General features: G+C 47.4%; 1 protein-coding gene across 1 annotated transcript in view; it reads right to left on the reverse strand.

The window, feature by feature from the left end:
* Nucleotides 1-17,020, reverse strand: part of Igf1r (insulin like growth factor 1 receptor) — a 292,337-nt gene that overhangs the window by 226,518 nt on the left and 48,799 nt on the right. Inside the window, exon 2 of the mRNA XM_028872783.2 lies at nucleotides 15,115-15,660. Coding sequence (XP_028728616.1) covers nucleotides 15,115-15,660 — 546 coding nt within the window. The remainder of the gene's footprint in view (nucleotides 1-15,114; nucleotides 15,661-17,020) is intronic.

The following is a 17,020-nucleotide window of genomic DNA, read 5'->3' on the forward strand; positions in this document are numbered from 1 at the left end:
GAATGCAGCCAGGATCATCAGGAGCGGAGCTGCCCCTCTCTCCTTTATATGCTGTCCTCCAAGTCACTCTATCAACAGGCAGAAAATCTCAGCTCGCTTCAAAACGCCCCATCTTTTCATGACTCAAATGACAACCTTTTCCTACTACTTCATCTCTGCCTTAAGTAGCAGGAGCTGAAAGATACAATCAATTCTCTCTCTCTCTCTCTCTCTCTCTCTCTCTCTCTCTCTCTCTCTCTCTCTCTCCATTTATATTTTATATTTGTTTCAGCAGATCCTCATCCACAGATCCCTCCTAAGTCCATTCATGCCTGCATACTTAATACAGATTTAATACTTCTCCAGGGCAATGATCACAACCAAGAGTTCTTCTTTGATTAGAGGGCAGAGGAGACATAAGCGGAGGGCGGGGTGGTCTGGAATACCTCTTTTCTTACAGACAATTCCAGAGAGCAATCCCTCCAGAAGAAAAGTTGAACATCTGTATCTGTACCCTCCCTTTCCAGATTCAAATGCTCTCAGACACTGTACTGGCTTTGTATCACGCAACTTCCTCAGCAGTTTTTCAGGTAGAGCAGAAACGGCATGTGGACTCTACGTCCATACTTCCTCAGACATAAGCTACATAAAAGCGAACTCAAGTCATGGTGGAGAAGCCCCTGATCCGATTCCATTCAAAGTCCTGCCTGCAGGATGAGCAGAGAGCCAAGAGTATGGTTGCCAGTTTCCATAACCTCTGCACCCCTGCTTCCCCATGCCTATATCCTCAACATCTGGAAAGGGGCAGTCGTGAGGGTTCTAAAAATGGAAACAACTAGTTTCCTACCACCAGCCTGCCCTACACTACAGAAAAAAAAGGCAACACTTGACCTAATCCTCACGGAATTAAAGCTATGGATGTCAGTCAGATATAACCGGTGGCTAAGTCAAACAGGCTTGGGGTGCCCAAGCAGATGGTGGGGTCCTGGTATGCACATCACCACCCAAACCTCTGCTCTCATGGAAGGATCTGCTTCACATTCCAAACGTCTTTAAAATTAGGAGGACAACCTACTCCAGAGTTGAGAAGCGTGTATACAAATGATGGGTAAATAGGAAGGAGCCAGTGTGAACACTCTTAAGGAAAGACCTCAGTTTCACCAGAGGCAAATACCTGGCCCAAACAAAACTCTACATACCAACCAAACTTGCCCTCCTCTGAGCTCCTCGCACTCATTCCTCTATTTCTTTTTCAACTAAAGCTGGGATTGCCTTGCCACACAGCATAAGTTGTCAGTCTCTTATTCTTTGAATTGTGTGTGTGTGTGTGTGTGTGTGTGTGTGTGTGTGTTCACGTATATGCCGGCGTATATACTCTGTGGAGGCCGGAAGACAACCCTGGCTGTTGTGCCTAAGGTACCATCCACCAGGTTTTTTGAGACAGGGTCTCTTGCTGGCCTGAGACTCACCCAATGGGCTAGACTCCCAGCAAGCCCCAGGACCCGCTTGTCTCTGCTCCTCAGAGCTGGAGTTAATAAGCATGTGCCGCCACATTCTGCTTTCTTACAAGGGTTCTAGGCCTCACACTGGGGACCTGACACTTCTAAAGATTTACCTAATAAGCTATCATCTCATCTCAACATCATGTGGTTTTATCTTACCACCCAACAAAATCATAAGTTTGTGTCATCTCATATTGCTTAGCATGGAGCTCACACTAAACAAGGACACCTCAATTAGCCATGGGGGGTGGGGACAGGATGGGACACAGAGGTGGCAGAATGGAAACTTTAGCCAATTAAACACCCCCCCCCAAAAAAGGCCCCACTTGGACATTCCTCATGATTCAAGCCTCGTCAGCGTTCTCCTCACCCACAGGGGTATCAACCTCTTCTCCTCTGTTCCACCAACAACACTGGGCTGCAAGGGTGGCATGCAGGAGCATGGACCTTCAAGGACCTGACACACATTCACTCTTAACTGTTATTTCGTTGGCTTGATTTACCCCAGATAACCATGCACTATTTTGGTCATTTGAAAATCTTCTATAAATCCCCCTTTAATGTTTCCATACCTACCAGAACCAGCAAGAGAGGGAGACAAGACTACTGTCTGGTGGTGGTGGTGTGAATGAGAATGGCCCCACAGGCCGACGCATTTTGAATACTTGGTCCCCAGTTGGTGGAACTGTTTGGGAAGGATTAGGAGACCTGGCCTTGTTGGAGGAGGTGTGTTGCTGAGGGTGGACTTTTGAGAATTCAAAAGCTCACACCATTCCCAATAGCTCCCCCTGCCGTCCCCGCCTCGTGCTTGTGTATCAGATGTTAGCTCTCCGCCATCACTCCTACCCGCCTGCTGCCAAGCTCCCTCCCACGATGGTCCGGATGCACCCTCTATCACTGTACGCCTCAATAAACTCTGCTGTCTATAAGCTGCCTTGTCCTGGTGTCTCTTCACGGTAACAGGAAAGTAACTCAGACACCAGAGTACCCAAGTTAGACAGTTCTCACTCTCCTCCTGCCAGAAGTTCTGAGTGCCCCATCCTGGTCCTATCTCTTTTCTCTCTTCAGCTACCTCCATCTCATGCTAAGCCTCCTGCTGTCATTAAGAACGAACTGCTGAAGTGCCGGGTATGGTCAGGGCCACACAGAAGGTGGCATTTTACAGAATGCCTCCTCCACTGGCAGCTGTGAGGCAGGGGAAGAAAAAACATAAGCAGGGCATCGGTCTGAACCAGCAAGTTGTTCATGAACTGTTTGGGGGGTGAGGTGAGGGAGGAGTGAACAAGGCCTTGTCAACCTACTGACGACAAAGAACAGAAATGCCCTTCAGTGGCCAAATCACAGCCTCGGTGGATCTATCCCAGCCCAACCCAAGAGAGCTCTTGGTAAGGTAGATCTGGGAAAGTCTGTGGAAAAGTGAGTGGACAATGACTGGACAAGAAGAAATAAGGGGAGATCTTGGGGAATAGCTCAGCAATTACTGTTTGCTCTGGGTGAAACTTGCACGCCAAACCCAGAGGCCTATGAGAAAAGCACACAACAAAATACACTCAACTCACAAACCAACACGAGAAGATTTTCATCTTGCTGTTAACGTTCCAACAGTGCTGCAGGCTCAGACGTCCCTCAACGGCAGCACCATGGAAGACATCAATCATCAGCAGTGGAAGAGAACACTCTTCCCCAGGTTATCAAGGTGCTAGATTCCAGATGAGGGAAAGCTGACATTAGTCTAAAAGAATGACTTCAATGGATTTAAATTCATTCCACATAATCAAGTTTCATTGGTGTTTCTCAGAAGTACTTATAAATAATTCACTTTGGTAACAGCCAAGGCCAGATCAAGAAAATGTCACTTCCAAAATGTAAGACTTAACATAAATCCTGCCTGGATTTCCTGCTCTCAACTCCGCTGACTGCCTTTCCTTCCTTCTGCCTAATCACCCAAGTGTTTTGCTAGCCTTCTAGCCTGCACCCAGTTCCTGGGATGCTCTTGGGGACTTGTGAGCTGCAGCTGCCTATGCGAGTTCACAGTCCACTTACAGCCAGTGTGGGAGCCGGCTCTTTACAGTAGGACGCAATGCAAAGAGACTGACCAGAACGTCTATCGTCAATCTTGGTGGCATTTGCCAAAATCCAGAGCTAGGGATCCCTACCACCCTCCTCAACATTAAATCTCCAAGTCAGAAGGAAATTCAGGACACGCTATGCTAGAATAGCGATAAGAAAAAGGAGGGAGGGGAAGTGACGGCTTTGAGTCACTCACATGAGCCAAAAGCCAAGGAAAAATGTGATCTGTTTCTGCAATAAACCGTCACCCCTGTGCACACACAACTTTCATGCAAGATTCCCTGATCATGAGGCTGGGCTGGGCCTTCCTCTTTTTACCACTTGATCATCCAGGCATCCAGGCCACCAGCCTGGCTTCTAAATGGGAAGGAACAGAGGAAGGTCAGTTTTGTATTTATTTGAATATATTAGCCAAAACTGAGACTGGAATCATAGGAGGTTGAAGAGACGCAAATGAAGTGCGACTTTAAAACCGGGCTGTGGATATACACCAGGCTCGCTAATAGAACCTGAAGCAGCCCACAATATAAACCACTCACAAGCCCTTCACCTCTAACTTGTGAGCTGAAGTGGGGTCCGGACACCACCCTGATGACCATTTCTCTGTAACTGGCTTAACTCATCTTCTGCAGCCCTTTCCCTATAATCCAGCTGTTCTCAACCTTCCTAACACTGCAACCTTTAATACAGTCTGTGTTGCGGTGACCCTCCAGCCATACTTTTCTTTGCTACTTCACAACTGTAATTTTGCTCCTGTTTTGAATCATAATGCAAACATTGTACTTTACGAAGGTCTTATATAACCCCAGTGAAAGGGTCATTTGACCTCCCCCCCAGAGGGGCTGCAACCCACAGGTTGAGAAACACCACTAGATTCTGAGGCCCTCCAAGAATTGGGGTAACAACAGAGCCCAACAAGATCAAGTTGTGGTCATCCAAAGAAGCTCTCTAAGAAGCTTCCTGGGGAGACTAAGTCAGCGCACAGTTCTGAAACCTGCTCAGATCAGGTGCGTGGGTGAGGCTCGGAGGCCCTCCAGCTGGGAGTGAAGTACAAATGAGCCCTGCATCACTATGGGCAGCAGGCCCCGAATGCCACTGTCACCGTGTAGCCGGCAACAAACCTACAATGAAATCAATCCTGCCAGGCAAACTCCTCTGGCAAGGTTGCAGGTTTCGGCTTTTCATCCACTGTCAGTGTAAATGGCTTCACCCTGAGCTCTGGCCCGCCCGATTGCCATCTCTGGCATCCAATGACTCTTGGAAAGACTCCCCATCTCCCACCACCACCCCAGGAAACAAGAAGTGTTTGTTGAGCTACAGAAAAATTCTTCAGGGAAAATGATACATTCTCAGAATTCCATTCATAAACCCGTATGACCATCATGACGGCAACCCTGCTGTGGCCATGAAGAGGGAGAAGTTGGGAGAAGAGAGCAAGAAACCCAGTGGTCTGAGATGGAGAGAGTGCGGGAAGGACCACCTGGACAGGGTGTGAAACAGGGGCAGGCTTCTGCTCCCTGCTTCTCTCCCTGTGAGGGGAAGAAGCGTTTGCTATGTTTCCTGCCACTTTGCTTTAATGGTCTCTAAAACTTCTGGGACTCGCTGTTCGGAAGCTTCTGGGATCCTGTTATTTGGGAGTTTCTGGGACTCTGTTATCTGGAAGCTTCTGAGGGCAACATTGACATATCACAGACTAATCCAGTTATCTCAAACTCACTGAGCAATAGGACAGAAAAGATTTTTCTACATCTTAGGTGTGAAATAGCCCAGGAACGTGACAGCACTTACTCTGCAAAGTGTAAAAGAACATCCAGGGGTCAAGGAATCAGAGGAGACCACCCTATGAAGTCAGAGCTGGGTTTTCCTCGTCCTAGGGATCTGACTAGTCACCACTGGTCTTCCGATCACAGTACTTTGAGGGAGCGGGGGCAGCGGGAGACGTGATTCAAACACTAGAACTGCCCTGATGTGTTTCTAAGGGAACCGATATCTTCCTGTCTCTATTCTTCTCTTTTGGGGGTGAGGGTGTGCTCTTTGTATGCTGATCTTTTATGTCACCCCCCCACCCCACCCCCGCTTTACTAAGTGCAACTCCCTGGTCTCAGCTGCTGATACAACTACTGGAGCGTTATGAGGAGCCCCAGAACACATAACCTGATTCCACAGAGCGGCTGCCAGCGGCAGATGCATCCTATTGCGGCGGCGGCGGCAACGGAGTCCTCCTTCCCGGTGGTGGCCTGGGAGGCACGGGCAGCTCAGGACCCAGGCTGGCCAGGAGGGCCATCACTGGCTGTCACAGCTGCGTTCTCAGCCATAGCTTCTGCATACAAGGCACCACCTTAGGCCTGACTGTAGTGATCCCAGGAGTCCTCTCTCTCTACAGTTTTGCTTTCTGAAGTTTCAACCACTCAGTCACCCACCGTCCAAAACTATGAGCCTAGAAACCAACATCTGATCTGTTCACTGTTCTGAGTAGTGAGACGAAGCCCAGAGCTGTGCCAATCAGTCCTACCTGGGATACAAATCATCGCTGTGTCCAGTGGATCCACCCTATAGTTGCTATTCTCCCATTTCTCAATTAGTACCCACCCTGGTTATCAGATCACAGTGTCTGTGCTCGAGTAAACGTTTTTACTTAACAATGGCCCCAAAGTGCAAGAGCAGTGGGCGGTGTTGGCAATTTTATTACAGTATTGCTATTACTGTTGCTAATATCCAACTTTTAAACTGAACTTTATCATACATAGTCTACGGAGGGTTGAACACATACATGGTTTTTACTCATCTGCTGGAGGTCACAGAACGTGTAGGGGAAACTACTGTGCACTCTTAGCTACATTATCCAGTGCCTTCATTAAGATTTGTAAAGACAAATTTGAGGGGGCCACATATGGGGTCAGTGTCTCTAACCAAGGCCGAGTACCAGGCAGCCAAGCCACTAAAGGCTGTCTCCGCTGCCACATCACATGGTTCCATGAAGGAAAACAAAGGGCAGGAAGAAGAGAGGACTGAGGACGGACTGACCGAGTGCTTGTTTGTGACTAAAGGCAGAGAGAAACAATAAGCAACTTCTGTGCAATAATGAAACAGAACAGAAGCCCAGCTTCCGGAAGAGGGCCTGGCATTCCTGCACAGCACCTCCCCACCCACCTGATCCCCTGGACCGGAAGGAAGATCTAGGAGGACACAGAGAGCCAGTGTTTGTTTCCTGCCATGAATGAGAGGAGGAAAATGAAACGAAACAAAACAGCGGAGGAAGCCGGGTGGGGAAGACAGTGGTATGCCTGCATATGCACGGACACATAAACACACATGCACAAACACTCACACACAAATGTGCAAATGCAAACACATGTGCGCGCACCAACGTGTGTGTATGCACACAGCTATTATTACCCGAAGAAAAGCATAAATAGGCAGAGGCTGCAGCCTGGAGCAGATGGCTGCTACCTTCACTATGTGAGAGCCGCAGTTGTCACCAATAAAAATGTGTCTTCTTGTTATCTTTACTAAAACCTATACCCACTCTCTAACCACCTTAGTGCTCTCAGGAAGAGAGGAAAAAAGTCTCAAAGATAATATTTAATGTCAATGCCATACAAAACAAATCTGTTGGTATTTCTTAAATTCTTCCAAATACCAAGTTTGCAGGCAGAATAAATTCATGGGAGTTTGATAACAAAAGAAGTGGCGTCTACATACACCTATAAGGTCCCCAGAGGTATCCGGACACAGACGTCTGTACATCACTGACTGTTCTTTAAAGATATGGCTTATCTGGGCAGACAAGAAAATTTGAACAATCCAGATTAAATTAGCAAGAACCACTCCTAAACTATGCCCTGCTATTTATGATAATTGAATGTTTGCAACTCAGGAAAAGTGACAGAGAAAGACCACTTAAGATATGGCAGTAAATATACAGTCAGTCCAGCTTAATGCTCAAGATTTTAGATGGTCTCTGAATGCAGCTATTTTTAAAACAGCAGCAGCTGCTACCATTGACCAAGAACTCAATAAATGCGGGGCAGTCTGGTGGGTGCTTTCCAGTTACTATCTGGTCATCCCTGTTTCGTGGATAGAGACAAGCCCTGCCGAGCTACTCCATGTCAAAGGGGAACATTCTACTCTAGGACCGAGCTGAGAGAGCCAACTTACTAACCCTGAGTACCTGACCCATCCCACCCTGTGCTGAAAGAAAGCACATCTCTAAATGAAGGCTTCCAGCCCCACCACCAGCCAAACTTGACTTCTGAACCATGACACACTGGAGTTGAGCAATGCAATCCAGGATGAGATTAGCCACAGGCCCATCTGCTCCATGTTACCCCCACTCCAGTCAAGAATGTCACACTGGCATACATAGGAGAAGAGCCAGAAACACAAATGCAACCAAAGAAAGGAGCTATTGGGAAGAAATCAGAGCCATTCTACAAGATGGCCAAGAGATATGTAGGGACTCAGGACATTCTCCAAAAATCTGGAGTTGAGAAAAGACAATTTGAAGAGAGTCTGAATGCCTTTCAGTCCCTAAGATGACATCCCTAGTAACTAACTAACTAACTAACTAACTAACTAACTACCTAACTAAGAAACTGACTTCTAAGGTGGGTCCAGAAGAGTGACATCTCAACTAGCGGATAATCAGCCCAAAGCAAAACCTCTCTGGAACTAGACAGGCTGCTCTAAGAACTGCAGTCTGCTGAGTGGTGTCCCTAAGACATGTGGACACAAAGAGCTTTAGCACCTCAGTCCCGGGAGCTAACCATCAGAAGGATAGAATGCGATCTCCACACCCGGCTATAAAAGGCATATAGCACTGAAGCCTAGGGCATGTGACCCCTTCTAAATAAAGATCACCCCCACAGTGGGAGCAGCTGACCAGAACAGAGGCATTCCCGGGGCATGGAGATGAGTTCTTCACACAATGTGAGAAGCCAGAGCCCACTTGTTCAACTCTGGGTCTGCCTCTCCACCAGGGTTGGTGGGCCTGTCTCAAGGTTTACATCATAATCTATTTTAGCAATCTGCAGGAGCTTGGTGGCAGACTCCACCACATTTCCAGACATACTCTGGGTCTTCCCAGGTAGCTGAAGATTAAAAGTTAAAATAAAACTCTGCTAAACACATGGCTGGACTCAGAGCACAAAAACTCCAGGGGATTTACAAATGCTTGAACAAGCCTTCCACTTTCTCTCCAGGGGAACACGTACTAGCCGCCTGCAAAGAAGAAAGGGGGAAGGAAGCAATTCTCTACAGACCGATGCTGCCCTGGTGACCAGTGCTTGATAAACAAGAACTTAAGAACCGCAATCAGGGAAGAACAAGACAGCCAGACCCAGAATTGTCTGTTTTACACTGCCAGTCTTCATTGTGAGTCCCTGAACACATCCCTAGATGGTAACGTTTTCCTCTGTCAATAAAGGGAGCCACGGGTCATCTTGAAGGCTCCAATACGCAAGGACAATGGTTTCTCATTTTTAGGACAGGAGGAAATGCAACACTCTGCCAGACCACTGCCTGAGTCCTCGTCTTTTTAACTGAAACAAGGCTGCCCCTCCAGCAAAGCTCGCTTCCCGTGCAGCCAGGCTCACACCTTTGTGGATTTTCCGGCAAAGGTCGGGCCTCCAAACATGCAATTGGGGTGCTGTGAGCCAAGCACAAGCTGTTGACTCTGGCAGGCTAACAGGCACTTAGGCCAAGTTTAGCAATAAGGTCTCAGGCTTTACTTTTGTTCTTTATTTGATTTTGTTTTGTTTTTTTAGAGGAGGTGTCCACACATGAAATCAAATACCAGAAAGCCTCTGTGTCGAAGTATCACCTTATATCAATCCACTGAGAAGCCAGAAAACCACAGGTAGTTGGGAGGATCACCTCTGGCCCTCACAACACAAGGCCGGCCTTCAGTGAACGGCTGTACAACCTAACAAACACCTTCTGGGGCTAGGATTCGATCTTTTAGACTTCTGCATCTCAGGCCTTGGATCATTCTGGAATGGTGAGAGAGAGAAGAGCTCCCATCTACAGTAGATCCTCTCTGCCCATTAAGAGCTAGAGATGGTAGTAATGTTCCTCCGTAGCAGTGAAGGTGGCAGGGACAGAGGAAACATCAGAACCCTATTTCATCATCTTACCAGTAATCTTCCAGTTTGCAGACTGCTCTCTGCTTGGGAAAAAGCAGGTCTTCCCAAAGCAGGCGCTGGGTTCACCCCTGGAGTAACAGCCATACATGGAAAGACACGGCCAGAATTCACACAACGCTTCAGAAACCCACCTGCCAGGTGTGGGGAGACAGACCCACCAGAGGGCTACCAAGTCCTGGGGTCTTCTTGCGGAAAAGGCAAGGCTGGAACTCAGCCAGGCCTGCAGGTGGAAGGCGGCAGACAAGTCAAGACCAAGATGACTGGAAAAGTGTGTCAGAGATGTTGCATGAAGGAGGGGGGTGGGGGGAACAGCATCACTGCATGGCTCAGTAAAATGGGGGTGGGGGACCACCAAGGAGCTTCCTAAGGGCTACTACAGAAGTGCAAGTGGACGGCACATCTGCCCCAGCGAGGGGACAGTCACTGGTGCCCAGTAAAGTGGGAGGGCACAGAGCAGCAGGCTGGAGAAGAGCTATGGCACTCTAAGTGGTGAGCAGGGTGGAGGCTGGCAGAGGGAAGCGGTACTGGGGATGGTTAAGGGCGTGGATGTCCAAACAGAAAAGGGAGCTTCTCACAAGAGGCCCTCATTGTAAGCATTTCTGAAATGATCATTAGCTAGGGGAACAACAGTGCCGTCCCCCACGGGTGGAGGAGAGAAAAAGCATGGAAGCGAGGAGACTTTCCATAGAACAGTCAGCTGCTGGGGTGGTCTTCGGATGAATGGATGCAGTTAAAAGCTCAAAAAGGAAGCTGGGTGATGGCATACGCCTTTAATCCTAGCACTTGGGAGGTAGAGACAGACGGATCTCTGAGTGTGAGGCTAGCCTGGTCTACAGAGCCAGTTTCAGGATGGCCAGTGTAGTGGTTTGAAAGCAAATGCTGCCCCCCAAAGGGAGTGGCACTATTAGGAGGTGTGGCGTTGTTGGAGGAAGTGTGTCACTGTGGAGGCGGGCTTTGAGGGCTCCTACGCTCAAGCTACTCCCAGTGTCACAGTCCACTTCCTGTTGTCTTCTGACCAAGATGTAGCCAGCACCATGTCTGCCTGCACACTGCCATGGACTAAACCTCTGAAACTCTAAGCCACCACCTCAATTAAATGTTTTCTTTGTAAGAGTTGCCATGGTCATAGTGTCTCTTCACAGCAATAAAAACCCTAAATAAGATTGCCAGGACCACACAGAGAAACTCAAAAACAAAACAAAAACAAAAAAAGCTCAAAAAGAGGGCTGGACCTGAGATAGTATTTGCAAGTTAGATAAGGACAGGGGGATGCTAAAGGACCAGTAGATACAATGAAGAGGGAGAAGGGGTTGAGAGCCTGGCCACACCTTGGTCTGAATGATGATGTCTTCAAAACTCACATGTCAAAATCTAGTATCTGATCACATGGTGTTAAGAGGTGAGGTTTTGTGATTAGGTCATGAGGATGGAGCCCTCAGGGTTAGTGCCCTTGTGAAAGAGACACCAGAAAGCTGCCTTCCCCTTTCCACTTTGCGAAGGAACAGACGAGGTGAATCCAGAGAGCAGGCCGGCATCAGACAGAGAAACTGTCAGCACCTTTCCTTGGACCGCCAGCCTCCAGCACCGTGAGAAACAAATCCCTTGTTTGCAAGCCATCCAGCTTGTGAGATTTTGTCACAGCAGCCCAAACAGACCAAGTTCCATCGGAAATCACCAGCTACAAAAGCTTAGATGGAGAAAGGGCCGATAATGTGGCAGCCACAGGGAAAGATGGAGAAGCAGAAGCAGAAGCCCTTTCAAAATGAGGGAGGGAGATAGAGAGAAAGGGAGGGAGGGAGGGAGGGACGGACAGACGGACCAACCAATGATCAAACGTGGAGACATTGCCAGTCTGCTTCCTTACTAAAGCAAAAAGGCCATACACATTTCCTTCAGGGCCCCTCACTATTCAGGAACAAGGCAAGCCTGCAAAAAATCATAAAGATTTTACAGAGAAGGCAATCAATAGAGTGGCCCCTCTTCAGTGGGCTTCCTCCACACCGCTGGCCAGCAGGCATGATCCAAGAAGGGCGAAGACATCAGGTAAGAGCAGCCTATCATCAAGACACGCTCAAGTGCTTCCCCTCCACAGCATCAACTTCACTCGGTCTTTCCCTCCACATGCCGATGTTCTCTCCTCTTCCGCCACCATCCAGCAGTAAACAGCTTCAGGGAATTCTTTGCGTCTTCGTTTCAAATGGCTCAAGTGAACTCAAGGTAGGCATTCTGTGGTCTCAATGCCTTTGCCCTGGCTCCTTGAATGATGAGCAAGGGCTCTGGCCGGAGATGAGAAGGAAGAGGCAGTATGATTGAAGGGAGTTGTCTAAAGACAACGAAGGGAAAGAACTCAGCCTCAGAGGAAGCTGCTGAGGCTGCACTCTCCAGGAGAGAATGGCAGCCATTTGTACTACGAACATTCTAGTGGTGACATCCAGAAGTAACGGGAGGCAGGTGAACTGATTTCAATAGCATACTTTACTTTTTCAAGTATATACATCACAGCATATTGCATCATAGAATCAATTTAAAAAAAAATTTTTTTTAAATTCTGCATGGAATCTTTCAAGGATTTTTCCCATACTACACCCTGGAAATTTTACACCAACAGGGGGTCTTACTTGAGGCAGGCCGCACAGTTCGGGCTCACGTGGCTAGTGGCTACGGCACCTGTGACAGCCCAGACTGTACAGGAATCGATGCAGAAGTAGAGAATTCGAACAGAGTAAAAAACAAACCTGCACGAACCTGTGACCATGGCTGAGTTTTCAGGACAAGGTAAGAAAACAGTATCCTTGAATGGACTCAGCGATTTCCAGCAAGTACGCCATTGTGAAATCACAAAACACGTCACCAGGACTGGTACAGCTGGCCAAGGAAAAGGCTACAGGGCACAGCCTTGGGAAGATCAGTTCCAGTCACCAGGCACTCTGGCACCAGGGCTCAATTTCTAACCCTGGTTGCTTTTCATTGTTTTCTTTTTAACCTTCCATCAACTCTGCGAGGGAGGCAGGTTCCGTGACATTTTGAAGATGAAGAAACCACAGCCTATGCGATTTAAATGACTTGGTAATTTCTGGCTACGGACCTTAGACTCTGACCCACAATACAGGCCTTATCTCTGCCCTGAACTTCTTCAGAAACTGGCCAGTCAGAAACCACTGAAAAGCCGTGGTGAGACAAGGCCTTCTGTGAATCGCTGAGCAGGTGTTATCTAATGATGCTGTAAACAGCACTTCTCTTTTGTGCACAGCTTATAAGCTTCCAAAATGCTTGTCTAGACTGAGTTTGGTCACCATTAAAGGTAACATGACGTCTCTAGGAACAGGATTCACTACAGCTCAGAAGAGCTGGCCAGTCCAGTCACCCCGGACTCTCATTTCTCATTTAAGATAAAAAATTTCAAATGCCAAGGCTACTTTAAAAACAAAATTGGGGGGAGGGGCCTGGAAAAATGACTCAGCTTCTAAGAGCACTGGCTCCTCTTTCAGAGACTTCTAGCACCCACATGGCAGCTCACACTTGGTTGTAACTCTGGTCCCTCCAAGGATACCACAACCACACTCTTGTGGTGAACAGTCATACTTGCAGACAGAATAGATTTAAAAATAGATTTTTTGAAAAATTAAATAAATAAAAACAAAAACTTGTTACAATGGGCAAAGTAACTCATTCCTGTAATCCCAGGACTTGGGAGGTTGAGGCAGGAGAACCGCCATGAATTCAGGTGTAGCAGGTTCTAGGCCAGCCGCAACTACAGACTGAGACCTATCTCAAACACAACCAAAAAGATTACTGTTTTTTTCAAACCATAGTTAAGACAAAGACAGGGAATTGTTTTAATCAACCAGGAAAGTATCTTCCACTCAGCTCTTCAAGGTACTGGCCAGTGGGATCCTGGCCCCTACTAGTGTTTCTCATACACACACTCCCACATACACACAGCTCACTCCACACCCCTCTCCAACACACACACACACACACACACACACACACACACACACACAGAGGGGGAGGGGAGAATCGAGGGAAAACTACAGAAAGCATAACAGTGTGTGACTTCCTACTTTGGCCTCAACTAAACAGATCTTAAAATCAGGTCTGTGTGAGGGCTGACCTTGCATTTGTTGATTATATTACACTTCACAGATTAGATGAGCTGAACAATTTGGGGGTTTTGTGGGTTTTCTTGGGGGGGAGGGCTCTTCATAACTAGTTAGGGTATATGGACTCTTTGGGTCAATCATTAAATAATAGTTGACATGCTGAGAGAAACCTTGCTGGCCACTATGTCTAAATATCATTGAATTATTGAATGCAATCAAGTAAATGCCACAGTCTAGCTAAAAAAAACAAAAAACAAAAAACAAAAAACAAGAACTTGCCGGGCGGTGGTGGCGCACGCCTTTAATCCTAGCACTCGGGAGGCAGAGCCAGGCGGATCTCTGTGAGTTCAAGGCCAGCCTGGGCTACCAAGTGAGCTCCAGGAAAGGCGCAAAGCTACACAGAGAAACCCTGTCTCGGAAAAAAAAAAAAAAAAAAAAAAAAAAAACAAGAACTTGATTCTCATGGCATTTATCACATTAGGATAAGAGTTCAGGTATTCTACAAAGAAAATATGTATACTGTAGATAAACAAGCTTCAAGCATCACCACGTGACTCCTGAACTGCTAAATGTTTTTCAAGTTTTCTTCACTAAGTGGTTGCATAAGGCTTTCACAACAGGTATACAAGAAAAGAAATGAAAACCTAAGAGTTCAAAAACAAACCCTCTTACAGAGCTGTCTCAAGCAGAGACTGAATCCGGGACTCCTGGAAACTAGCACACAGGCCTCCTGCCTATCAAGTGTTCCATATTAAACCAGGTCTCCTAGGTATCAGTGTCCTGAGAGCCATAGGTCACTTTCACAGGACACGGGTGAGTGCTGTTTCTCTTTTATGCAGCCATATTCCAAGTTCATTCATGAGAAGGAACTCTTGCTCTACCAAGATGATGATGATGATGACGATACTATATATCCATTTACACAAAGGACACAAGAACTGACCTGTAAGAAGCTCCCATTTGCCCAGAGTAGGGGACTTACAAAGCAGATCAAGTGTCTCTTTTCTCATCAGACAAGCTAAAGATTAGTAAACTTCTAGGCCCCCAATACAGTTAAAATCATTTCTAACCAGACTTGACAGCAGCCACAGTAGCCAGCATCCCCATCCTGTACTCTCCGAGGTTCCACCCACGTAGGAAAGCTAGCCAAGACCAACCCTTGACACCCTCAGGCAACAGGTCCACAGGCAGTGTGGAAATGTGAGAGCACCTCCCCTGCCCTGACAAGACTGCGTGGGTGGGGGGGGGGAGAAGGAGGAGGAGGGGGAGGAGAAGAGCAGGAAGCAGGCAACACAAGTCCCATGTTGCCGCACTTACTTTTCTGGCAGCGATTTGTGGTCCAGCAGCGGTAGTTGTACTCATTATTGATGGTGGTCTTCTCACACATGGGCTTCTCCTCCAAGGTCCCTGGACACAGGTCCCCACATTCCTTTGGGGGCTTGTTCCCCACAATGTAGTTATTGGACACTGCATCCAAGATGAGAGACCAGTCTATTGTGGAGAGGTAACAGAGGTCAGCGTTTTTCTCAATCCTGATGGCCCCCCGAGTAATGTTCCTCAGATTATAAAGCCCAATATCCTTGAGATTGGTCATCTCGAAGATGACCAGTGCGTAGTTGTAGAAGAGTTTCCAGCCACGGATGACCGTGAGGTTGGGGAAGAGGTCACCCAGGCTCTCGAGGCCAGCTACTCGAAACAGCAGCAAGTACTCGGTAATGACCGTGAGCTTGGGAAAGCGGTAGCTTCGGTAGTCCTCAGCCTTGGAGATGAGCAGGATGTGGAGGAAGCCCTCAATCACCGTGCAGTTTTCCAGGCGCTTCAGCTGCTGGTAGTCGTTGCGGATGTCGATGCCGGGCCCGCAAACTAAAGGGAGACAAGAGGGCAGGGCCGGATATTGTTAAACAGATCATTCTTAAAATGACTTTCCAGCCCCGCCCCCAAACAGGGAGTTTCCATGAAACCTGTATTGTCATAAAAGACGATTCGGTTTTTCGGTGCAGACTGGAGATATGGGCTACAGACTGCACACCTGCATAGCTACCTGGTGACCATCACTCACACACCTACACTGACCCACACACCATGCTACATGCTCACTGACTTGTGGGAGAAGCCGGCTATATTCACCACCCAAACTAAAGCTTTCAGTCCAAAGTCACACAGGGTTGCATGCAAAAGTCCAGGATAGAGCCTAGGCTAGCCCAGAGCTGCCAAGTCCCTACCCCTTCCATAGAGTGCAAACTAGCAGCATCTAGACAAAAGCTCGGCAGCCAAGGCCAAGAAATCACTGTTGTGTCCAGCCCAAAGGACACCAGACAATGACATCGACTCATGAACAGGTACTGTGACCTGGAGAGCAGACACCATTTGATATGGGCAGAAGAAATAACTGAACCAAAAACCATATGACTGGAAGAGGCATACACTTCCGACTTGTACCACAATGAGCCACGTTAATCAAGTACGATTTTCCTACAGAAGTTAGGCAATAGCAAATCTGTAAAAAAATCATTAATGATCTCAACGGTCACAGATAAACAGCATTCATCTACCTATGCCAATTGTCCTTTCTCTGCAAATAATGACATAAAATCAGACAAGAATGTAACATTTGTAAATAGATTTATTTCATTTAACCAACGTTAATTTTAATTGAGTCAGTCTTTCTACAGCATCATTTCTTAAAGAGAAAAATTGGTGCCTGTGGGGTGGCTCAGCAGGGAGAGGGAGGGACTTGATGAGCAACCCTGAGTTTGATCCCTGCGACCCGTTGTGGAAGAGAACCAACCCCAGCAAGGTGTCCTGAAGGGCACACGCACATGTGCACAGGCACACTCATTTTTATTTAAAAAGGGGAAACTAGTTTTCAATCATTAATCAGTACAAGTCCTTTTTCCCCTTTTAACTGATTCCCTATTGTTGAGATACTTGGTCATCTCTAGCTTTTCACATTATCCAAGTGTGGTATCTAAGGTATCCAAGGATCCAAGGATCCAGGTATCCAAGAGTACTTTCTTAGGACACACCTAAAAGTAGAGGAACTAGCTCAGGCATTTGTAGGTTACAACAGCTTTTTGGTAAAATAACCTCAATGCTAGAACTTTTTATTTTTTCTATATTTTATTGGGGGTGGGTGGGTGAGACAGGGTTTCTAAGTGTAACAACAGCCTTGGCTATCCTGGAACTCGCTTTGTACACCAGGTTGGCCTTGAACTCACTCTGT

This window comes from Peromyscus leucopus, chromosome 1 (genome assembly GCF_004664715.2).
Source record: "Peromyscus leucopus breed LL Stock chromosome 1, UCI_PerLeu_2.1, whole genome shotgun sequence".
NCBI classification, from domain to species: Eukaryota; Metazoa; Chordata; class Mammalia; order Rodentia; family Cricetidae; genus Peromyscus; species Peromyscus leucopus.